This window comes from Mustelus asterias, chromosome 23 (genome assembly GCF_964213995.1).
Source record: "Mustelus asterias chromosome 23, sMusAst1.hap1.1, whole genome shotgun sequence".
Lineage (NCBI taxonomy): Eukaryota > Metazoa > Chordata > Chondrichthyes > Carcharhiniformes > Triakidae > Mustelus > Mustelus asterias.
The window spans coordinates 40,710,412-40,735,452 of NC_135823.1; the positions used below are offsets into that span (position 1 = coordinate 40,710,412).

Here is a 25,041-nt window from a genome sequence, read left to right on the forward strand (position 1 = left end):
GAAGGATTTTAAAAAGATATCTGGGGCTGATTTCCTCCTTTATTGGGGCCATCACAGTTGGGTGAACAAAAGGATTTGTAAGCGGTGCTCAGTGAAGTAAGCCTAATTAGGGACTGTTTTCTCCTATAACTGGGAACTTAGTACAACATATTTCTGTATACTGTCCTGTCGGGCTAAATTCTACACATGCGTGATACCCTGAGTTGGGGAGCAATGTGGCACTCTAAGCTGGTTGCATACAGGACAATTTGCATAGTAGTTACAGCATCTGAATCATGGCTGCATGATATTCTGCACCCAAATTCCACTGCTGTTCTGGAAAAGTCTACTTTGAGAGCTGTAAATTGTATTGCTGACCTGCTGTCAATATCTGCTGTGTTATTTTAGGTGATAAATGAGGGGGAGGAGCCTGAAAACTTCTTCTGGGTTGGAATAGGTGGAGAGAAGCAGTATGATGAAGATGCAGAATACATGAAACACTCCAGACTTTTTAGGTATGTGGTCAGAGATGGAACATGTTTGCCATTGGTCTTCCTCCACGCTTTAGTAATCCCGAACCACACACTTGAAAGATAATTGGCTTGTCTTTGGCCTCATTGAAAAGTATTTTCATTTGAATGGCGGCATGGTAGCACAGTGGTTAGCACTGCTAACCTGCACTGCTGCTTCACAGCTCCAGCGACCTGGGTTCGATTCCCGGCTTGGGTCACTGTCTGTGTGGAGTTTGCACATTCTCCTCGTGTCTGCGTGGGTTTCCTCCGGGTGCTCCGGTTTCCTCCCACAGTCCAAAGATGTGCGGGTTAGGTTGATTGGCCATGCTAAAATTGCCCCTTAGTGTCCTGGGATGCGTAGATTAGAGGGATTAGCGGGTAAAATATGTAGGGATATGGGGGTAGGGCCTGGGTGGGATTGTGGTCGGTGCAGACTCGATGGGCCGAATGGCCTCTTTCTGCACTGTAGGTTTTCTATGATTCTATGAATACAGCTTAGTTATTGGTGGTTTATTTAGTCCAGAGGTTCTCAGTCAAAGGAGCTCTTTCTGCTTCTGGCTAACACCATGCCCATCTATTTGTGTACTGCTTGACTTTTTGCAGACCCTGGGAAGTCTTTACAGATTCCAGTTTGATAAACACTGATTTCACTTTCTCAATTTCTATGTGAAAAATGAGCACACTCTGATGGAATGCATCATTTACTCTTTCATTTCTTCCTTTGAGGTGTTCCAATGAAAAGGGTTATTTCTCTGTGTCGGAGAAGTGCTCTGATTTCTGTCAGGATGATCTTGCAGATGATGACATCATGCTACTCGACAATGGAAAAGAGGTTGGTGAACATAACCACAAAGCTATAGCAGGCAAATCAGGGCAGTGGCACTGAACACTGGGCCTTTAAAGCTGGTGAAATGTATTTGTAGTCTACCACAAGACGACTCATCCAGTTAAATTCTGATGTCCTGGACAGGCATATGTTGAGGTGGAGTGTGTTCTTTCAGCCATGGTGAGGATGTGTCACCCACACATTCACTGACATCTTCAATAAGGCTACATACAAAATGATAGATTATCAAGTGCATGGGAAGAAGTCAATATTGGAGGGTGCTGAATGGTTGTGAGTCAGCTGAAAATACTGATCTGCAAGGACATGATTCTAGTGGTGTCAAATATATTGATATTTAGAAATCAAATGATTCCTACATGTGTACATTTAAACATTAAATATTTATGAATGACCAAATTTTGAAGCAGTGTAAATGAGTCCTGCAAACCCAGAGGGTCTCTGGTTTGTGCTGAACTGGTTGAGACCAGGTGTATTAGGTGCTTTTGTTTAATAATCCTGTTAGCAAGTGAGATTGTGGCCAGAATTGGGTTTGGTGCTAGTTGCATAGGCTACAACTGCCTAGGGCAATTACAATGGCACGCAGTAGGTGCTCATTAACCATACCCCAGTATTGTTTTGAATGTTCAAACTAGGAAGAGTGAGACAGTCCTGCAAAAACTAACTACAACAATATTAGGCAGGATTATGTAGGTTGGGGGTGGCTGTTGAGGGTAATTTCACATTTGTCATGTGGGAATATTTTGTTCAGGACCAACATGTTCCTGTGAAAATGAAGGGTGAGGATGGCAAGATTCAGAATGACGAGAGAAATTGAGCTTAGTCAAAAGAAAAGAGGCATACGTAAGGTTTAGGAAACTGAAAACAGAGTCCTTGAAGAATATAAAGAAAGCAGGAAAGAATTTAAACAAGGAGTTAGGAGGGCTAAAAGGGGCCATAAAAAATGCCCTTTGCCTTGGGATTCTCCTTAATCCTGTTTGCTTTTTACACTTGTATAAGGAACAAGAGGGTAGCTAGGGAAAGGGTAGGTCCACTCAGAGACAAAGGAGGGAATTTGTATGTGGATCTGGAGAAAGTGGGTGAGGTCCTTAACAAATACTTTGCATCGGTATTCACAAAGGAGAAGGATACGGTGGAAGGTGAGTCTAGATTGGGGTATGTTGATATGAAAAAGGTGTTGGGTGTTTTGAAAAACACCAAGTCCCCAAGACCTGATGGCATCTATCCCAGAATATTGAAGGAGGTGACAGACAAAATTATTGGGGCCTTGTATGAAACCTTTGACAGGAGAGGTCCCAGAGGACGGGAGAACAGCCACTGTTGTTCCTTTAAGAAGAAAAACAGGAATAATCCAGGACGTTACAGGCCGGTGAGTCTTGCATCAGTGGTAGGGAAATTAAGGAAGTGACAAAGATGATTGAGGGCAGGGTGGTGGATGTTGCCTACAGGGATTTTAGCAAGGCCTTTGATAAGGTCTCTCATAGCAGGCTGACACAGAAGATGCATTGTGAGCTGGTAAAATGGATACAGCTTAGTGCTGGGACCCCTGTTTGCAGTATATATACATATAAATGATTTGGAGGAGGATGTAGGTGGGCAGTTACCCCTTTGTGGACATCACAAAAGGGTAGCTGCAGATAGTGAGGATGATTGCCAGATGATACAGATAAGCTGGAGACCTGGGTGGAGAATAGAAGATTTAATTTAATCCAGACAAATGCGAGGTGGTGCATTTTGATAGGTCTAATGCAGTAGGGAAGGATCGCAGAATGCTTAGAAGCATTAGCAGAGGGATCTAGGTGAACAGGTTCACCGTTCCCTAAAAGTGGCAACACAAGTGAATAAGGTGGTCAGGCAGGCATATGGCATGCTTGCCTTCATTGGTCAGAGCATAGAGTATAAAAATTGGCAAGTCATGTTGCAGCTGTTTTAAAGTTTAGTTAGGCCAATTTTTAGAATATTGTGTACAGTTCTGGTCGCCACACTACCAGAAGGATGGGGAAGCTTTAGAAAGGGTACAGAAAAGATTTACCAGGATATTGCCTGGTTAGAGGGTATTAGCTATGAGGAGAGATTGGACAAACTTGGTTTGTTTTCACTTGAACGTCAGAGGCTAAGGGGCAATCTGATAGATAAAATTGAGTTTTATTATGTGGGGGGGGGGGTGTGTGTGTGTGCCTTTTAAGGCCAATGCGAAAGGCAAGGTTTTTTTAATACACAGGATGGTAAGTGCCTGGAATGCACTGCCAGAGGTGGTAAAAACAGACAATAGCAATATTTAAGAGACATCTTGACAGATAAGTGAATAGGCTGAGAATAAAGGGATACACAACACGTAGATGCAAAAGGGCCTTAGTTTAGAAAGGCTCCATGTGTCAGGGTAGGCTTGGTGGGCCAAAGGCTGCCCGTTCCTGTGCTGTACTGTTCCTTGTTCTCTGACTGACAATATGAAAATCCTGCTGTTTATCCAATATCAGCTCAACTCCTCAATAAGTCCAAAGATGTGCGGGTTAGGTTGATTGGCCAGGTTAAAAAAATTGCCCCTTAGAGTTCTGAGATGTGTAGGTTAGCGGGATTAGTGGGTAAATATGTGGGGGTAGAGCCTGGGTGGGATTGTGGTCGGTGCAGACTCGATGGGCCGAATGGCCTCCTTCTGCACTGTAGGGTTTCTATGATTCTAATGATGCTTTTCTGTCTTTTCAGGTTTACATGTGGGTGGGAACACAGACCAGTCAGGTGGAAATCAAACTAAGCCTTAAAGCATGCCAGGTAAACCTTGAACTTAATGACTGAAAGGAAAGAGCCCTGTACTCAGAGCAATTTTGGTAATTGGGCAGGGCAGTGTGAAGAGAATGAGCAGAGGAAACTAGGAAGGCTTCTCTAACTCATCTAGGATCACATCTAGGCTTCATCTAGGATTCTCTAACTCGTCCAGGATCACACTGGCCCTGAATTCAATCAGAATTCAACCAGAATTAACATCTACCATCCAACCCTGCAGCCTGTCCAAAGGTTCACCATTCTCTGGGAAAATAACTAATCTTGATCAGTCACTTCATTAGAGAACTTAAATTAAAGTGAACATGTCCTTCATAAGTTCATAAGATATAGGAGCAGATTTAGGCCATTCGATCATGGCTGATATGCTCCTCATCCCCCTTTTTCCTGCCTTCTCCCCACTACAAATTAAAAATCTGTCTAACTCCTCCAATTTACTCACTGTCCTAGCATCCACTGCACTTTGGGGTAGCGTATTCCACAGATTCACAACTCTTTGGGAGTAGTTGTTTCTCAACTGTTTTAAATTTATGACCTCTCGTTCTAGAATGCCCCACCAGCAGAAACATCCGCTCCACGTCTACTTTATTCACACCGTTTATCATCTTGTATACCTCAATTTGATCTCCCCTCATTCATCTAAATTCCAGAGAGTATAGGCCCTAAACTGTTCAATCTCTCTTCATACGACAAACCCCTCATCTCTGGAATCAATCTAGTGAACCTCCTCTGAACTGCCTCCAATGCCACTACATCTTTTCTCAAATAAGGGGACCAAAACTGTGCAGAATGCTCCAAGTGCGGCCTCACCAATGCCTTGTATAGTTGCAACAATACTTCCTCACCTTTATATTCTATTCCTTTAGTTATAAATGCCAACATTCCAGTTGCTTTCTTATCTGCTGTACCTGCATGCTACTTTTGTGACTCATGAACGAGGACACCCAGATCCCTCTGCACCAGAGCATCCCCAAAGCCTCTCCCCATTTAGATAATAAGCCGCCTTCCCATTTTTCCAACCAAAATGCATGACCTCACACTTATCCACGTTAAACTCCATCTTCCATATTTTGGCCCACTCTCCTAACCTATCTATATCCATTTAAGTTTATTTCCTCATTGCAATTACTTTCCTGCCTATTTTTGTGTCATCTGCAAATTTGGCTATAGAGCCTTCTATCCTTGTATCCAAGTCATTAATATAGATTGTAAATAGCAGGGGCCCAAGGACTGAACCCTGTGGCACCTCACTAGTTACTTCTTGCCATCCAGAAAAACCCCATTTATCCCTACTGTCTTCTGTCCGTCAGCCAGTCACCTATCCAAGATAATAAATTACCCCTAATCCCATGTGATCTAACCTTATGAATTAATCTTTTGTGCGGCCCCTTATCAAAACGCCTTCTGGAAGTCCAGATATACTACATCTACAGGATCCCCATTATGCATTTTGCTTGTTACATCCTCGAAGAACTTAGTCAAACATGATTTGCCTTTCATGCTGACTCTGGATAGCGTTTCCAAATGTCCTGATATTACTTCCTTGATAATTGATTCTAACACTCTTCCAACAACACATGTTTTAACTGGTTTGTAATTTCCCACATTTTACCTCCCTCTCTTTTTGAATAAGGGCATTACATTAGCATTTTTCCAATCCATTAGAACCTTTCCCGTGTCCAGGGGACATGGATCCACTCTCTCTGCCACCACTTTCTTTAATACCCTAGGATGTAGACCATCAGGCCCAGAGGGACTTACCTGCCCTCAATCCCAATAGATTTGATTGTTCTAAGTTCTACCCTTTCTATTGCCTCTGACTTGCCTGTCCCTATAGGAATGGTACTAGTGTCCTCCATGAAAACTGAGGCAAAATATTTATTTAGCATCTCTGCCATTTGTGCTCCCCGCTATTAACTCTCTGGTTTCATCTTCACCCTAGTGACTCTCCTCCCTTTTTATATACCTATAGAAGTTTTGTTATCCTTGATATTTTGCGCTAGTTTTCTTTTGTAATTTACCTCCGCTCTTATTTTTTTAAAGTATTCCTTTGTTTGAAAGATTCTCAATCTTCCAGCCTGCCACACTGGCCTTTGCAATATGGTATACTTTAGTTTGTCTTTATATTGTCCTTGACCTCTGTTTAGCCATGGATGTTTTTTACCCCCCTTCCCATCTTCTTCCTCACTGGGATATATTTTAGTTGTGAGGACTTGAGTATCTCAAACAACTGCCACTGCTCATCCGCTGTCCTACCTTTCAGCCTTCCTGCCCACTCTACTCAGGCCAAATCTGTCATCATGCCTCTAATTTTCTTTGTTTAGTTCCATAACGCTAGTGTGGGACTCCACTTTCTCACCTGCAAACTGAATTTTGACTTCTATCATACTATGTTCACTACTCCCTAGAGGATCCTTAACTATGAGGTCATCAATTAATCCCTCATTACACAATACCAAATCTAACTCTATCTTGATGACTAAGGTGCTTTTTACAGGGAATTATACTTGTTGTTTGCCATTATTTAAAATAAGTTGGGGGGAAAAAAAAACATTGTGGTCCATGGTGTTATGGGAGAGCCACTAACAGGAAAAGTATTAACCAGGGTTACTGGTCAACCTCCAGTTTATGTAAATATTGTGATAGGAAAGAATCAGTCTAGCTGTGATGTCTTCCTAGGTTGAAGAGTCTGTTGGGTTCATATCAAAATAGGAGAAGGCTGACTGTTGTTGAATTATGCATTTAGTAATGTATCAGGAAACACTGGGCTCAAACTGAATTGGTTAAGATCAATAATAGACTCATTTGCTGCCTAATCTGAGTGTTTCCATTGATCTGATGGAGTTTTTTTGCTTTTTAGGTTTACATCCAGCACATGAGAGCCAAAGACAGTGATCACCCACGTAAACTACGACTCGTCCGCAAAGGGAATGAACCCCATAACTTTACACGTTGCTTTCATGCTTGGGGCAACTTCAAAAAACCACTTGCTTAGGATGCTGTCATATTTTTAATATATTAAAGGGGTTTCAACAAAGGTTCAAGAACGAGGGGATGTCTGAAGGTTTGCCTCCTGAGCTTTTTAAAGCAAAAATAATTTGCTCAACTTCCTAAAGGCTAATTAGAACAGTCAGTTACTGCAGGTGAAGGCTTGCCGATTGGCCTGTTAGGGTAACGGTTCTTACAGCACTTATGAGGGGGTGCAGAATACATCTGGTGCATTCTCATCATTAACTTTCTGTATTAGTGCTGTGTGAATGGACCCCACAACTTTATGCTCTGGGCCAATTGTGACCTTGCTGTGCCAGGTCTGCAAACCATAGTTGCACATCAAGAAAGGTAACGGGATCGGTTTAATGCTTTCAGAAGTAATGATGGGTGAGAAAAGTTTTTAGCCAGACAGCCTCCCTGGATCGTAGCAGGTAAAACCATTAAATTGCCCCACAGCTTATCCTTGCCAGGTGGCCATTTTCTGGAGAGAAGAGCAATTAGTGCCAAAGTTAAAGCATTGCTTAACTTAAGGTCAGAAAAAAGTGTCTTAAAACTTGATCCCTGTGCATATTATGCCTGAGCTTATTGTCAATGACAATTGTTACATATGCTGTTATGTTGCAAAACTACAAAGCACTGCACTGTTAAAGGTTATGAAACAACAGCATCTTGAACTGTATATTGATTTTCATATGATTAACATCCATTTTTAATACTATGTCTGGATAGGGTAATAGTAGTAGTTTCATGGGGAAGAAATTGCTTATGTAATTGGCATTTCCAATTGCTAATTCTCTACTGCAGTGTTCTTTAAAAAAAATGCACGCTTCATGCTGCTACATTTGAGGAACCTACCTGTGCAGATATGAACAAATTCCCTCTTAACACTTGTCATGTGTGGTGTGCCAGAAAGGACAGCTATTTAAAAAAGAACATGAATATCACTTCTATCACTGGCAGGTAAGTTTGTCCATTGGGTGTAGCTCCAGAGATTGAGCTTGATGAGGCCAGTGGTCCTATATTCAAACGCAGAGATTTCAAATGAAGTAATTGCTTTTAAACCAAGATCTGGAAAAAGTTTGATGACATCAGTTACTGTCCTGGCACAATCCATCCAGAGCACAGATTTACTTTAAGATAAAGGCCACACATAACAGTTACTTTGATTTGTAAGAAAACATGTTGAAGCAGTGTAAGAGTATGTGCCAAAACCTTGAAGAATTACATCCCTGGGTGGGTGGTGCAAAGTGGAACTGAGGTCAAATCTATGCTAGTTGTGCAAAGTTAACTTGATGCATGGACAAAATTCTCATCAGCCCTTGGCAGTAAAATGACACTTGCCAATTGGATTAGAATGCATATTACTACACAAAGTCAGGGCAGTGTAAGTGATTTAAAAAAATGGAATAGATTGCTTCTCATTGTCAGCTCAAAATAATCTGCCTAATCCACAAACCCCAGAATTCAACAAAGACACAGCCATAGGTCCCTGCCTTGCATTAAAAGGCTTGTCATCTTTCATCTATCTATTGCAGCAGATTTTAATCAGTGTTTCCTGGGTGTCCCTTTTTACAGAACCTAAAGTCAGTCATTGAAGTGAAACATACATCCAGAAAATGAGGCTTTCTAGATCAGAGAAGGGCATATGCCAGAATGAAATTGAAGTCTTTTTCCTCCTTCCTGTCTGGTAATAGCAACCTATTTTATATGAAACGAAAAAGAGCAGCTAAAGTAAAACATTGGTCCTTGGAGGATAAGGGAAATGTAATAACTGGAAATGAGAAAATGGCTGAGGCATTGAACAGGTATTTTGTGTCAGTCTTCACAGTGGAAGACACAACTAATATGCCAAAAATTGACGACAGGAAGGCTATGGCAGGTGAGGACCTAGAAACTATTATCACGAAAGAGGTAGTACTGGGCAAGTTAATGGGGCTAATGGTAGACAAGGCTCCTGGTCCTGATGGAATGCATCCCAGGGTACGAAGAGATGGCAGGAGAAATAGCAAATGCACTAGTGGTAATTTACCAAAATTCATGGGGTGGTTCCTGCAGATTGGAAAATAGCAAATGTTTAAAAAAGGAGGTAGACAAAAGGCAGGTAACTATAGGCCACTTAGCTTAACTTCTGTAGTAGGGAAAATACTTGAATCTATCAAGGAAGAAATAGCAAGATATCTGGATATAAATTATCCCATTGGTAAGACAGCATGGGTTCATAAAGGGCAGGTCATGTTTGACTAATTTGGTGGAATTCTTTGAAACCATTACATGTGCAGTGGACAATGGGGAACCTGTGGATGTGGTGTATCTGCATTTCCAGAAGGCATTTGATAAGATGCCACACCAAAGACTACTGCACAAGATAAAGGTGCGTGGTGTTACGTGTAATGTATTAGCATGTATAGAGGATTGGTTAACTAACAACGCAAAGAATGGGGGCAAATGGGTGTTTTTCTGGTTGGCGATCAGGGACTAGTGGTGTGCCTCAGGGAGCAGTGTTGGGACTGCAATTGTTTACGATTTACATAGATGATTTGGAGTAGGGGACCAAAGTGTAATGTGTCAAAATTCGCAGATGACACTAAGATGAGTGGCAGAGCAAAGTGTGCAGAGGATGCTGAAAGTCTGCAAAGGGATATAGATGATCCAAGGAGTGGGCAAGGGTCTGGCAGATTGAGTACAATGTTGGTAAATGTGAGGTCATCCATTTTGGTAGGAACAGCAGCAAAATGGATTATTATTTAAATAGTAAAAAATTGCAGCATGCTGCTGTGCAGAGGGACCTGGGTGTCCTTGTGCAGGAATCTCAAGGAGTTGGTTTACAGGTAATTAAGAAGGCAAAAAGAATTTTGTCCTTCATTGCCAGAACAGATGGAGTTTAAAAACAGGGAGGTTATGTTGCAGCTGTATAAGGTGCTGGATGAGGCCACACCTGAGTACTGCGTACAGTTTTGGTCTCAAGGATATACTGGCACTGGAGGGGGTGCAGAGGAAAATCACTAGGTTGATTCTGGAGTATGAGATGGTTTATGAGGAGAGACCGAGTTAGACTGGGGCTATACTCATTGGAATTCAGAAGAATGAGGGCAGATCTTAGAGAAACATTAGATTATGCAGGGAAGTTGCTTCCACTGGCAGGTGAAACTAGAACTAGGGGGCAGAGCCTCAATAAGGGGGAGCAGATTTAGGACTGAGTTGAGGAGGAACTTCACACAAAAGGATTGTGGATCTGTGGAATTCCCTGCCCAGTGAAGCAGTTGAGGCTACCTCATTGAATGTTTTTAAGGCGAGGAGAGATATATTTTTGAACAATAAAGGAAGGGTTATGGTGAGTGGGCAGGTAAGTGGAGCTGAATCCACAAAAAGATCAGCCATGATCTTATTGAATGGCAGAGCAGGCTCAAGGGGCCTGATGGCCTACTCCTGCTCCTAGTTATGTTCTTAACCTATTGCCACTCCAGCTCGGTTTCAAGAAAAAAAGCAGTTTCCAAAATTTAAATAGAAAGCAATGCTGTGAAGGGTCTGTTTTTATAACATTCATCCTAAGCACTACAGCATTAGGACAGCACTTGGAATTGGTCTCACCTCAAATGAGGCCATGAACACTCCCACGAACCTGAGTGCAGTATTAGGTATTCTTGACATTGAACAGACAGGTAGACTTTGGTGTAAGCAAACACCAAGGCTGGGATGCTCCCACAAAATTTGAAGTCCCCAATTTGTGAGAAACTGGAGTAACTTCAGCTATTTAAGTGTGATTTTCAAACAATCTGAGCACTGCAGCGTCCTCTAGTGTGATTCACTCTGAAAATCAGGGTGCAGGGCCTATTCCCACTGGAGAGGCTGGCAGCATAGCGCTGTCAGTGGCCTGATGAGCATATGCTCAATAGCCCCAAAGTGCCAGCCTACAACCCCTCATCACTGCCCCCCTGACAGCCCCCCCCCCCTTTGGCTTGCTGGCCTTCTGGACCGCCACAAGCAAGCCCTGATGTCTTTCCTACATTCCCCCCCCAATCACTGTCCTCTCTCCCTCTGCCTGCAATTCTCTGGCAGAGTGGCAGCAGGACCCTCTGGTGCTGCCTGATGCCTTGTAGGCAGTGCCAAGGTGCCCCAGCTGGCATTGTCTGGGGGCAACCCTTACCTCCAAGAGGGGCATGCACCCTCAATGGCCTGTGCCCCTTCCAGGAGGATTGGCCACTTTCCTCTCTCTCTCTCCCCTCTTTCTCTTCCCCCCCCCCCCCCCCCAAATCATTTGTGGGGCACTATTGTAAACCCCACTGGAGTGAACCATTCTTTTGGGGGGGGGGGGGGGAAAGAGAGAAGAGGGGGAAAGAATAAATGCTAGCAGGCCCGGAGACTTCAGGCCTGCTAATCAGATGCAAATTTAAATTGTGAAATCCGCTCCAACACTGCAGATCGTCGTCTGGGAGATGTGCGGAGCACCAGGCACCCAGCTCACAAAATGGCCTCTGCTAGAGCAGCACATGGGCTGGGGAGATTTTCCCCCTCAATCTGTAATGGATAGTAGGAAAAGTATTCTGGAAGGATGGGAACAAACAGGTTAAAGTTTTCTGCACTGTCAAGTCGTGAATATTCCACAGAAGTGTTGAGATAAAATGAAAATGAGTGCAGGCAGCATATCTAGTCATCTGGTGCTGCAACCAGAGTAATCTAATTTCTCTGTCCTTTCTAGTGTCTTGTATGTTATAGTCTGCCTCAAGTTAGAGGAAATCAGTGATGGGCAACCTAGGCTAGTGAATGGGCAGCAAGACTGAAGGCTTGTTCACGAGCTACGACCTTTAAATATATTCAATTTTATTCAATGTACACCAAATACAAGTTATAGAAAATACTTGATTTATTAATAGAATCATCCAACTTCAAGTATAAAAAACAAAAATATTTATGCTTGAATGGCCGTAAAAGGAATGCAAGGCTCCCAGTCACCTCACTTCATGTGCCTATTTTACCTGCACATCCCTTCAGTCATACTGGTAGGAAAAAGCTCCACATACAGAAACCAGCAGAATGTGGCAACAGTCAACAAAATGTCTTGTGGGCCCCACTCAGAACCTGATGGGCCTCATGTTGCCCACCACAGGAGTAAATCATGCACATTCCAATACCCAAAATATCTGAGTTCCCAATTTATTCCTCTGATCATTCTGGGTCCATTCCCTCATTACCAATTCACCAGTTGCACATCTCCCATAGACCTATCCCCATTGCTGCATTGAAAAAGACAGTGAATTAACAGTCATAGGTGACAAAATGCTTTATTACTGTTAAAAGCAAAATCCATTAGATAATGTAACTGAGCTTTTCTGTAACTGAACACATTCTACTAGAAAATGTTACTGTAAACAGCACAAATCTTTTTTAAAAATTACAAGGTTTCATAGAGTCTGTGTGGTGTCAATATCAAAATAACCTCCCATAATCTTCAAAGTAAAGATGAACAGAAAGAAATAAATGCTGACTGCTTTCCACACGAGGTTAATCCTGTGGAGGACCTTGTAGAAATCGCAAAAGATGATCCTTCAACAATAAAGGAGGCATATTTACAAATACATGGTACCATTTTGCTCAAACTATCAGTTTGACAAGAAATAATATTTACAAGGGGAGTGAGTAATAAAAAAACATACCAGTGCAGCACCCCATCACCACTAGGGGTCTCTACCCTGCGTCTGTCAGTCTACAGAAGTGACATCTACTGGAAGCACAACCACTGCCTCACTCGACTTTTCTAATTATCAGGAAAATTGACTCATCAACTGACAGAAAAGGCTTAAACATGATTAGATAATTTAAGATACTCAAACTTTGAAAACAATTCTAGATCTTTTCTCTCAACAGGCTTGCTTACTTAGAGCAAAAACACCTTTAAAACTTGTATCATGTAGAAACAGTTGAGAAAAACTGCAGTACAAATATTTTCAATTTCATCTCATGATAAACACCGGAACAAATGAGAACCCAGAAATATCAATTCCTTATTTTCCGTGGGGGTAGTGGGAGAGACAGACAAGTTGCTGAAATTTAACTGCTGAAAACTGTGCAGTATATTAAAAACAAGTTAAAACTCACCAGCTGTCATCTATACAAAATTGGTGCTAGAGAATGTGAGGTGGGGTGACCCACACCAAGCTGAGTTACTCAAGATGCAAATGTATTGGTGATTACACTTTAGACTTCATGGGACATCATTTTACATAATCTCATTTCAAAAAGTGGTTAAAATGTAGAGTCCATAATTAAACTTATACAGATGAGGGCAGCAACAATATATTCAGAAGCAGACTGCACAGAATTGGGCATAACTCCTTTCAGTGTCTGATCTTGCCAAATGTCACAAGACAGACAAGCTGATCATAGGCCAGGCAACTCCCCTGAAGGAGAAAAGACATGTATTCACTGGGCTCCTTCAAAGAGGCAGAAGTTCACATTATCCAACTGGTTATAGTAGAGCAAAGTTCGGCAGAATCTGGTCTGCATAAAATGAGTTCCTTGTATTATGAATCCCAATCAGATATAAAGATGTGGATCTTTTCTTCAACGTGTGCTCCTCTGACACCCAATTAACAATAAACCACAATTGTAAAGTTAGGACATTTCTAAAAGCAAACTATTTTGAAGAGAACTTGACTCATCATTGAACTGTAGAAGTGCCCTATTACTTCAAATTCATTGAGATTAGTATACAAAACTACATAGAATGCAGCAAGTAGAGTTGCAAAAGGTTCTTGGAAGGCAAAAGATCCCAGTCGTTTCTGATTGCATTTCAGTGCATTGGGGAACAAATGAGAATGACGCCATCTTCAAAAATTGGTCCTCGCCCAGGAAAGAATGTGGAAAATAAAAGTACAAACTTGAGATGATCAAACGTTTCCCAGATTTGTTTTTCCTTCATGTGATAAGTAAAGATTGAAAATAGTCCTATAGTACTAAGGTGATCTGTCTTCAGAAGTCAGTTTTATAACATTACTCGTTTAGTGTTGCAAGAGGCTTTGTATTGGTGCAGGCAGGCAGCTGGTATGTAGATTCAGACCAGATCCCTCTTTAAAAAAATCGTTGTCTTTTGGCACTGAAGATGTGACAATTCAAACCACAATCCACATCAACGGCCCTGATCCCAGTGTGAAGCTTGGGCTGTTAATGCTGGTAAAATTCCCTTTCTGCTAAGCCAACCAATCACACAAGATCACAAGGTGTCTTCAGACCAATCTCTTTCTGCTAACATTCCCTGAAAAGTGGAAAACATTCTAAATTATAAGGGTACAAAAATTCTTTCATTCGATTTCAACATGCATTTCAGTCCTCTGCTAATTCCAAAACTACTAGAAACAAAGAGGCTGAGAGGCACAAAAAGATCAGAAAGGCTAATGAATGCTAGCATTTATATCCAGAAATACGGAACAAAAAATGTTACTAATTGCATAGCATATGGGGCACAGAAACATGTCATTTGGCCAAACCTGTACCTCGGTGTTTATGCTCCACTCAAGCCATCTCCCATCTTTCCTCACCCACACCTATATATTTTTTAATCATCTCTATTTCCTTCCCCCTTCTAGGTTTGTCTAGAAATCATAGAATCGCTACTACAGTGCTGATAGAGGCCATTTGGCTCATCGGGGCTGCATTGACAACAATCCCACTAGCAATAGTATCAAGTGTATGATACTATTTGCATGAACTACTCCGTGGTAGCACATTCCATATTCTTTTCACACTTTGGTAAAGAATTCTCTTCAATTTTTTTATTGGGGGGGGTTCTTGGTGACTTTCTTATATCTCCATAAATGATAGTCTCTGTATCCACTATCAAAACCTTTCATTATTTTAAAGACCTCCATTATTAGATCAACCCTCAAATGTTTTACAAGAAAAAAAAGAGACACTCAGCCAATCTTTTCCAGGGGCGTATGCTCACATATTTCTGGTATCAGCCATGTAAATCTTCTCTGCATCCTCTCCAATGCTTCTACATCTACATGTATCACATCTCTATATAACTCCATGTATTACAATGTGGTTTAACCAAGATTCGATACAGATTCAGCATAACTTCCCCACTTTCCAATTCTCTCTCTGGAAACAAAGCAGAGTTCTTGGTTTGTTTTTCTTTCCAAAAAAAAAAAATGGCCTTGCTAATCCGCAGTGCAAGTATTCAGAGATCCCCTTGTTTCTTTATCACACCTAGACTTGTACCTTTAAGTAGCCACCCATTCTTCCTACCAAAAATGTACCCCCTCAGTTAGGTGAACTTCATTTGCCAGTTATTTGTCCATTCTGCAAGTTTATTAATGCTCTTCTGTAAATTATTGCAGTCCTCCTCAGGTAGAAAGGCTAATCTTTCCAGTCATAAATGGCCTCTCATTTGCCAACATAATAAAGGGTTGGGACAAGATCATTTGACGACTTATCCTCCATAAATATACACTTTACTGCAGGAGTGATTGGTAATAGGAGAATTTCATCATTCACACACAACTCAAGAACCAGTGCGCAATTCCAACATCCCACAGGTGTCTCAGTCAGCATCTGGTATTGAAGTAGAGACTGGGCTGCAGGGCTGGGCAGTGGCACACCTTACATCAGCCACAGGTGGTGGTAACTCATTGCCAAGCCAGTGGCACAGTTTGGCTGCAGAAAAATACATCCGCGTCTCCTTTCTATATTCCAGGGTTTATTATTTTTGTCATTTATTCGAGGGAGTAGTGAGATCAAAAGTAGGTTTTGGGTATGAGGCTACCGAATGTTGTTTGCCAGACAGCAAGTACTGAAACTGCAATTCTTCTGACACGTTAAGCAGCCAAGTGACAATGCCAGGCACCAACTGTTCCTGGCCAACAGCTTCAAATCCTGTTTTCCAATTCATTTGTTAATAAAATTGGTGTCAAGTGTCTTTTTTCCCTTCATTATTTTAAACCACTGCCCATTCCTGTGCCCCTGTAACCTTATCACAGTAATTTTCCATTCAAACTTCTTGCGGCGATGTCACATTTCATGAGCAAAGCCATTTGAAGTCACAGCATTCAGATTTAAAATGGTGAATTAGCTTGGCAGTGGGCCCTCTTGTTGCCATGCCAACATGGCTTTTGCACACACAGCAACAAAATCTCCACTGAACTAAATCACAGTACCATCTTTAATTGGATCCACATGCTTTAATATATAGGACACACCAATCCCCTTCAAAAGGAAATGAATAAAGCCAGATCCACAGTAAGGCCATAAGAAACAGACCACAAACAAAGCAAGGCTCAGACCCCACCTGTAGGTACACAGTAATGTGCAACTTCAAACACCAAAATTATGGCATTATACTCACGGTAAATAATCTTTGACGTCCTCCACTGTCAGGTCACCCGTTGTGTCCAGTGTGATGTCAGCACTGCTGTTGGGAGAGTCGAGTGGAGTCTGAGACAACGCTAGTTGTAAATCCTCAAGCACTCCTGGTCATAAAACAAGCAGGAACTTCACACCCAAGTTAGTATTTACAGCACAGAAACAGACCATTTGGCCCAATACATTCATGCTGCTCCAGAATCTCCTACTGCCCATCAGATTTTAACAGCTTAACATGAGACATTAAGACAACCGCAGGTCTTAGAGATAAATGTTTGGTTTCAATTTGATTTACCAGAAAAAGAGCAATTCCTCTAGATTCATTTGATATTTAGCAAGTTAGGTTGATTGGCCCTTAGTATCAGGGGGATTAGTGGGGTTACTGGGATAGGCCTGGGTGAGATTGTCATTGGTGCAGGTTTGATGGGCCAAATGGCCTCCTGCACTGCAAGGATTCTAGAATTTTCCTGCTTTAACAAATGAACATATCCTCATCACCCACCTTACTGTCCCACAACCTACACTCCACAAAATGCATCTCATTACAATAAACCAGTTGCATTCAAGTTGCTACATTAGGTTTCTCAGAGGTCTATTCCATATCAGCCCCAAAGTACTTGTGCAAGTCTGCATCCTCCAATCCCACACTATAGACTATATTCTAGATTAACTGTGCCAATATTTTATATCCAAAATCAACTCAGACACCCTCTGCAGTCTTTACCCAGACAGGCTTCCAAAGCCTTTGTTGTTTCAGTCACCAGGAGAGGACAGCACATCATGTTCAGCACTTCTTTTGTCTACAAATCTATTTGGAGAGAATTTCACCCAACTTCCCTTCACACTCCACTTCATTCAGGCTTAAATTGGCTCTTTGAACAATCTGTTCATTGCACTCAGCATTTAAAAATCAATCTTCACAACCTTGACTTCCACTAGTTGATCAGTTTAAACACTTGTACAGATTTCCTGGTCCACTCTATTATGGCTGCCTGTTGGACTCTTTGCTCTGGAACTTCACTTTCAAAGTTCCTTCACCCATTCCATAAACGATTAACACATGGCTTCTGTCAGGCTGTTAAAAAATGCTCCCCTAAGAAGCAACAACATACCATCAGCAGCTCCCAATGAGTTGCATTCCTCTTTGTTCTGAAGTTTATGAGTTCCATTTGCTTGATTCATCTTGGGGGATCCTTGCAAGTTATTGCTGAATATTTAGAAAGGAAAATTGTTTGTGCAGGAAGCAAAAGTGCAGTTATAAACAACTAGGCCTGAGACAGAACATAGAGTTGTAGATGGCTATAGACGAGGTTTAAGCAACTATCAAACAAGGAAGACCTTGCTATAGAGGGAGTACAGCAAAGGTTTAACAGGCTGATTTCTGGGATGGCAGGTCTGTCATACGAGGACAGACTATAAGTCGATTAGGATTGTATTCTTTTGAGTTTAGCAGAGTGAGAGGGGATCTCAGAAACTAAAATTCTAACAGGGTAGATTCAGAAAGATTGTTCCCAATGATAGGGGGAGTCCAGAAATAACGGTTATAGTTTGAGGATAAGGGGTAAATTTTTTAGAACCGAGGTGAGGAGAAATTTCTTCACCCAGAGGGTGGTGAATGTGTGGAATTCACTACCACAGAAAGTAGTTGAGGCCAAAATGTTGTCTGATTTCAAGAAGAAATTAGATATAGCTCTTGGGGCTAAAGGGATCAAGGGATATGGGAGGATGGCAAGATCATGATATTGAATATGATCAGCTATGATCAAGATGAATGGCACAGCAGGCTCAAATGGCCCACTCCTGCTCCTAGTTTCCCAATCCCCCCCAGCCTTGAAACGTCAACCAGAATGATGCTCAAATGCTGGAGTGGGGTTTGAACCTAGTTCAGGAGAGTAAGGGAGCTTCAAGGAACACAAAGATAAATGTTTTGGCTCCGTCAGGCACAAAGGGAGCGACCAGTCAATTGTTAGCGATAGCCTGAGTGCACATCACAACATTGCTAGGAATGAAATCTAGAGGAAGACGATGAGGACTGCTGATGAGAGAAATGGAAAGGTCACACAAACACAATGTACAAGCAGCTTTAGATCAAACTGTGCTAAAGACGACCTTGGCATGTTTGATCCTGATAATGGGTATCGGAAAAGGGTTCCAAAGAAGAGTTGTATTGTACTCAAAAGTGTTAACTCTTTCTCTCCACAGACGCTGCAAGAGCTGAGTTTTTCCAGCACACTTTCTGAAAAGGGTTGTTCACCATTCCTTAGCATTGATACGCTTCATCTCAACACTGACAACTCTCCTCCATCTCCCACTTTATCACAATGGCACTTCCACAGATAGAATTGTCTGCAAAGTCCCAATTTGATTTGTTAATTTGCAACTTACCATAGACTGGTGACTGGACTCAAATGATCTCTCGGACCTTCCCAGCCCACCACACAATGTGGCTCAGTTATGTTCTTGGTAGATAGGGAGAATCGTTCAAACTCAGATGGAGAGATCAGGTAAAAGCCTAAAACAGCAAAAACAATCAATCACTACAGGAGCAACTGGACTGTCTGTTAAGTCCACTGAAATTACAACTCAAGGGTCGGTAATTCAAAATTTGTTTCCATAGCTCCCAGCCACTTAGTTGCCCCATATTCCTTTCACACACCAATGGGAAACACATTTTGGCAAAAGTCAGTCTCCACATCCAAAATTCAGCTCAATACAAATGAATACATTCACTCCAGATTAGCAGATAGTTTAACCTCAATACCACAGTTTAACGATGAAAATAGGCTTTGAATTAACCCCTTTAAAACATTGAAAAAATTACACTAATCTGAGAAGTGAGATTAATTAGATAGCTCTTTTAAAGAGCCAGCATATACATGGGCTGAGTGGTCTCTGTGCTTCAAGATTCCAGGATTCCTAATCAGGTTCCTAACTGATGGGGAATGAGGGGAAAGCAAGTTTTGTACTAAATTATTTGTATGGCAGCACAGCAGAAAATCAGTGCCAGCCTGATAGTCAAAGAGTAACCTCGCTGAAGAGAAGCCTAGCCCGGGGCGGGTGGGGTGGGGGTGACTGCAATACAGCAAATGCCACAAGCTGCTGAGAATATACTGAAAATTCCATAACCCTCGGTTACCCTGGCCTGTTTTTGTGAAGACACACGAAGCGATGCCACTGATGTCTTCCTTCCTTATGCAATCGTAGCGAATCTGCGGCCGAAGTCCTGGAATTGTGAAGATGTGAATGTCTCCCAGGTTCGTTAAACACACCAGACAGTTCTCCGAATAGTCATCTGAGGCAATACTGGGGAAATTCATTAACCCCAATTTCCGCACTCTGGACCCTTCATGGGCAGTGAGCTTGAACTTTGTTTTAGCAGTCACCCTCGGCAGTGTAAACACCTACACACAAAATCAATGCTTTAATGAGATACCATGCCACGACAAAGGAATGACCCCCTATCCTCCAATCCTCTTTGGAGTGGTCAGGAAGTGGCCACGGTAACTTCCACTGCCTTGCACAATTCATTATGCACATCCAGATGCAAGTTTCAGGAGGCTATTTAACCACTGGATTTAATCCAGATCCCATCTTCACCCAATCTCTACACGTTTTCCATTAAAGGGGTCATTTGGTGGTGGGGTCCACAGTACAACTGGGAGCAGGAACCCAACTCATTTCCAATTAATGCAGCAATGACCAGGGATAGTTCAGAACTTGTTTTTGTAAAATGGTAACTTATTGCACTGGCGTTTGACCAGATAGGAATAAATCTGACCGGAAAAATCAAATATATCAACCTAAGCTCCTACCCAACTATCCTGGGGGACTCAGAAATCCAAGTTAGAGGCTCTGAAGACCTGTTTTACAATCATGTTCATCTGGAAAGGTTTGGGTGGGGGGGGGGTGCAGATTCTAGAGCACAAGGCCCAAGCAGTTGAAGGCCTGGCACCAATGGTGAGATGAAGGGGTTGGAGGACGAGGGAGGACAGAACTTGAGAAATGCATTGTCAGAAGGTTGTGGGGCTTAAAAGGAGGTTGCAGAGAGAGGGATAAGAACATGGAAACATTTTAAAAGGATGAAGATGTTGAACAATAAATTAAATCAAAGTTGCGTCTGCTAGCAGCCAAAAGTAGGTCAGTGAGGAGCCAATTATGACAGGACCAAGTTGAGTTTGGATATAGAGTTTTGGATGAGCTCGAGTTTGATGAGGGTAGACAGAAGGCAAACCCAGAAGTAGCAACTCTCGACTAAAATCAGTCAGATTTCCCCTGGGGTTCTTTGCACAGTTTTGTGAATCTTTCCAGAGGATAAGCTTCTTTAACTTTACATTCACCCAGATCTGGATGCTACACCACCTTCTCACTCGATACTGCTGTACATTCAATTTGTTACCATCCCCAGTTAGATTCACTACATCACAGCACCCTGTTGTCACAATTTCTAGTTCCTACATCTTATTTTAAAGCTTTAACCATTTGTGCACATACCTTAACACGGAGATTTCCCACATTGGCTCCATATAGGCTTGCTTTTTTCTGTTCTGGATTTCCTGTATATGCATATTTTTTTGGGTCTATATCCACATGCTGATTAACTTCCATCCTGCAATCATTCTTATCTGGGATCTATCTATTCTCTCTCCAGATCCTCAGCTACCTGGTTTAAATTATTTTCAATTGCTATTTCAGTGTTTCTGGTGCCTTGTTTCTGGTTGGTTTAACTTAATCCTGAGAATTGCACATTTATTCTTTGAGGCAATTTCTGATCCAGGATCACTGGCCACTACTCCAGACAGTTTCTTCTGTGCCTTGTGTGTGTTACCTTGAACTGTTCTTCAGAGATGATTAGTACAGAATGACTGCCCTGCATCTCTGGGGCTTTGGCAAGATCACGAGACACTTCAAATGGTTCAGGGAGTGGGTTCCCTCGTCCATCCAACACTGCAATCGACACCACGGGTGCTCTGTGCATCAGTTGAATTTCTTTACCTAAATTTGCAGTGTGGAAGAACAAGGTAACCAATTATTTCCACTGGATAGTGTAGAACGGATCATGAATCTCCATTGAATATACAGTACCTCAGAGGCCATTAGGTTAGGACAATGGTTATTCTCCACACGCCTCCTCCCATTCTGCCCTCATTCCTCTAATTTCTTCCCAAACTTCCTTAAATGCATCAATGTTCTCTGCTTCATCCGCCCAATTGCTAGTAAGTTCCATATTCACATTCTTTAGAGGACATTCTAAGATTTGTTTGGATATATTATGGGTAGATTATATTGATGGTCCCATGTTGCAAACACAAATTGAAACAGATTTTCCTCATCTATCCTACTGGAAGTATCAGAACCTCTGGGTCTTCATTTTTCCCAGATGGGAGCAGCAGCAGGTAGACAGACCAAAGTGATTGGCTGATGAATATTTCTTTTACAGAGCATTAGTTTAACATGAAGCAAAGAATCTAGAGCGTGTAAAGCTAAGTGAATTAGCTAAGTGAAGGGCGGCACGGTAGCACAGTGGTTAGCACTGCTGCTTCACAGCTCCAGGGTCCCGGGTTCGGTTCCCGGCTCGGGTCACTGTCTGTGTGGAGTTTGCACATTCTACTCGTGTCTGTGTGGGTTTCCTCCGGGTGCTCCGGTTTCCTCCCACAGTCCAAAGATGTGCGGGTTAGGCTGATTGGCCAGGTTAAAAATTGCCCCTTAGAGTCCTGAGATGCGTAGGTTAGAGGGATTAGCGGGTAAATATGTGGGGGTAGGGCCTGGGTGGGATTGTGGTCTGTGCAGACTCGATGGGCCGAATGGCCTCCTTCTGCACTGTAGGGTTTCTATGATTTCTATGAATTAGAGTACGGATGAGCAGCTTGACCCGAGTGCAAGGGAATTTGTGAGGTAAGGGCAAGAGGTGCTACTTGACAAAAACATTACTTTAGAATTGTGGGTTAATTTGCAGTAAAGACCTAAAGCATAGAATTAAATTGGGGATGGGGAGGAATTTCAGAGTAGAGGGGAAGATCAGTTATTGCCTATAATCGTGTGCAATTGATACTCAGGTGGTTCTGCTGAAATAATGTGAACAGCTAAGGGTTAAAATTAAAAAGCAGAGCCAGAGGTAATGATCTCTATTATTATTTGTGCCACTAGCAAATTGGCATAGGATCAAGATCATCATAGTTGAATGCATGGCTCAAGAACACGTGGGAGAAATGAGTTTCAATTCATGGGGCAGTGGTACCATTACTGGGGAAAGAGGGAGCAGTTTCACTGGGATGGCGAATCAAACAACTAGGGCTGTTGATAAGGCTTTAAACTAAATCCTGATTTATTTATCCAGAAGAGGTTCACAAGAATGAACCCTGGAATGAAGAGCTTGTCATATGAGGAATGGTTGAGGATTCTGGGTCTGTACTCATTGGTGTTTAGAAGGCTTGGGGGAGGGGGGGATTTTATTGAACCTTACAGGATACTGCGAGGCCTGGATAGAGTGGACCTTGAACTGTTCTTCAGAGATGATTAGTACAGAATGACTGCCCTGCATCTCTGGGGCTTTGGCAAGATCACGAGACACTTCAAATGGTTCAGGGAGTGGGTTCCCTCGTCCATCCAACACTGCAATTGACACCATGGGTGCTCTGTGCATCAGCTGAATTTCTTTACCTAAAGATGGATGTTTCCGCTAATAGGAAAAACTAGAACCAGAGGGCACAACCTCAGGCTAAAGGAACGATTCTTTAAAACAGAGATGAGGAGGAATTTCTTCAGCCAGAGAGTGATGAATCTGTGGAACTCTTTACTGCAGAAGGCTGTGGAGGCCAGGTCATTCAGTGTCTTTAAGAGGGAGATATATAGGTTCTTGATTAATAAGGGGATCAGGAATTATGGGGAAAAGGCAGGAGAATTGGGATGAAAAAAATATCAGCCATGATTGAATGGCGGAACGGACTCAATGGGCTGAGTGGCCTAATTCTGCTCCTATGTTCTATGGTCTTACATGGGGTGGAAGGTTGCTCAGGTGACAAGAACTTGAGTTGAAGAAAGCACAAGGCAATTGTGCAGAGTAGTGATAAAGTTAATAATAAAAAGAATGCAATAGGAAAGGCAGCATGGCGGCACAGTGGGTAGCACTGCTGTCTCAGCGCCAGGGCCCCAGGTTCTATTACGGCCTTGGGGGACAGTCAATGTGGAGTTTGCATGTTCTCCCTGTGTAGGTTTCCTCCCAGTCCAAAGATATGCAAGTTAGGTGGATTAGCCATGTCAAACACAGGGTTATGGGGATAGGGCAGAGGGGAGCGCTTGGGTGGGATGCAGACTGAATGGGCCGGATGGCCTCTTTCTGCATTGTAGGAATTCTGTGGTTCTAAGGGACAGACGCTGAGAGTGTACCAGCAAATGGGGTAAGAGTAGGAAAAAGATTGTAAAAAGAGAATTAAAGGCGCTTTATCTGAATGCACAAAACATTTGTAAGATAGATGAATTAATCGCACATAGAAATAAATGAGCATGATCTGATAACCATTACAGAGACATGGTTAGGAATGGAATATGCAAGGTACTTGACACTTCAGAAAGTTAAAGTTTATTTATTAGTGTCACAAGTATGGGCGGCACGGTAGCACAGTGGTTAGCACTGCTGCTTCACAGCTCCAGGGACCTGGGTTCGATTCCCGGCTTGGGTGAGTGTGTGTGTGGAGTTTGCACATTCTCCTCGTGTCTGTGTGGGTTTCCTCCGGGTGCTCCGGTTTCCTCCCACAGTCCAAAAATGTGCGGGTTAGGTTGATTGGCCATGCTAAAAATTGCCCCTTAGAGTCCTGAGATGCGTAGGTTAGAGGGATTAGCGGGTAGATATGGAGGTAGGGCCTGGGTGGGATTGTGGTCAGTGCAGACTTGATGGGCCGAATGGCCTCCTTCGGCACTGTAGGGCTTCTATGATTTCTATGAAGTAGGCTTACATTAACGCTGCAATGAAGTTACTGTGAAAATCCCCTAGTCGCCACACTCCGGCGCCTGTTCAGGTACACCGAGGGAGAATTTGGCATGGCCAATTCACCTAACCAGCACGTCTTTTGGACTGCGGGAGGAAACCGGAGCACCCAGAGACCCACGCAGACACGGAGAACATGCAGACTCCACAGACAGTCACCCAAGCCAGGAACCGAACCCAGGTCCCTGGTGCTGAGGCAGCAGTGCTAACCACTGTACCACTCGTAAGCTAGGCAAAAAGGAAACAAAAAAAAAAAAGAGATTGATCAACATAGCAGCACAAAATGATCTTGGCTTGGCAGATGAGGTATAACCAGTTTGAAGGTTAGAATAGAGGGGGAAAAGAGGTTGCCAGTGGGAGTAGTCTATAGGCCTTCTTATAGGAGCTATATTACAGAGCATAAATAAAAAAATAATGGAGACTTGTAAGAAAGGTACTATTATACTGTAGAGGACTTTAATCTTCATACAAAATAAACAAATCCAAGTGGCAAAGGTTATAATGTTATATGGAATCAACTAGGGACTTGTGCAACAAGACAGGATTAATGAATAACTCCATAACAATGAATCCTTGAGGAAAGATTGATCATAACATGG

At 42.5% G+C, this 25,041-nt stretch overlaps 2 protein-coding genes across 4 annotated transcripts in view; one reads left to right on the forward strand and one right to left on the reverse strand.

Moving 5' to 3' along the window:
- Window positions 1–7,771, forward strand: part of flii (FLII actin remodeling protein) — a 69,492-nt gene extending 61,721 nt beyond the window's left edge. The window contains exons 27-30 of the mRNA XM_078240381.1: window positions 388–494; window positions 1,218–1,323; window positions 4,039–4,104; window positions 6,974–7,771. Of these exons, the coding sequence (XP_078096507.1) occupies window positions 388–494; window positions 1,218–1,323; window positions 4,039–4,104; window positions 6,974–7,108 (414 nt within the window). The 3' untranslated portion in view covers window positions 7,109–7,771. The remainder of the gene's footprint in view (window positions 1–387; window positions 495–1,217; window positions 1,324–4,038; window positions 4,105–6,973) is intronic.
- Window positions 7,772–11,901: 4,130 nt separating this feature from the next.
- llgl1 (LLGL scribble cell polarity complex component 1) overlaps window positions 11,902–25,041 on the reverse strand; it is a 100,252-nt gene continuing 87,112 nt past the window's right edge. Inside the window, exons 18-23 of one of the 3 annotated variants that reach the window (XM_078240382.1) lie at window positions 21,287–21,453; window positions 19,598–19,862; window positions 18,847–18,973; window positions 17,574–17,668; window positions 16,445–16,510; window positions 11,902–14,353 (exon numbers count right to left, since the gene is read on the reverse strand). In XM_078240382.1, coding sequence (XP_078096508.1) covers window positions 16,473–16,510; window positions 17,574–17,668; window positions 18,847–18,973; window positions 19,598–19,862; window positions 21,287–21,453 — 692 coding nt within the window. In that variant the 3' untranslated portion in view covers window positions 11,902–14,353; window positions 16,445–16,472. Of the gene's footprint in view, window positions 14,354–16,444; window positions 16,569–17,573; window positions 17,669–18,846; window positions 18,974–19,597; window positions 19,863–21,286; window positions 21,454–22,733; window positions 23,119–25,041 lie in introns of those variants that run through there. The other 2 variants (XM_078240383.1, XM_078240384.1) reach the window with 2 other exon arrangements.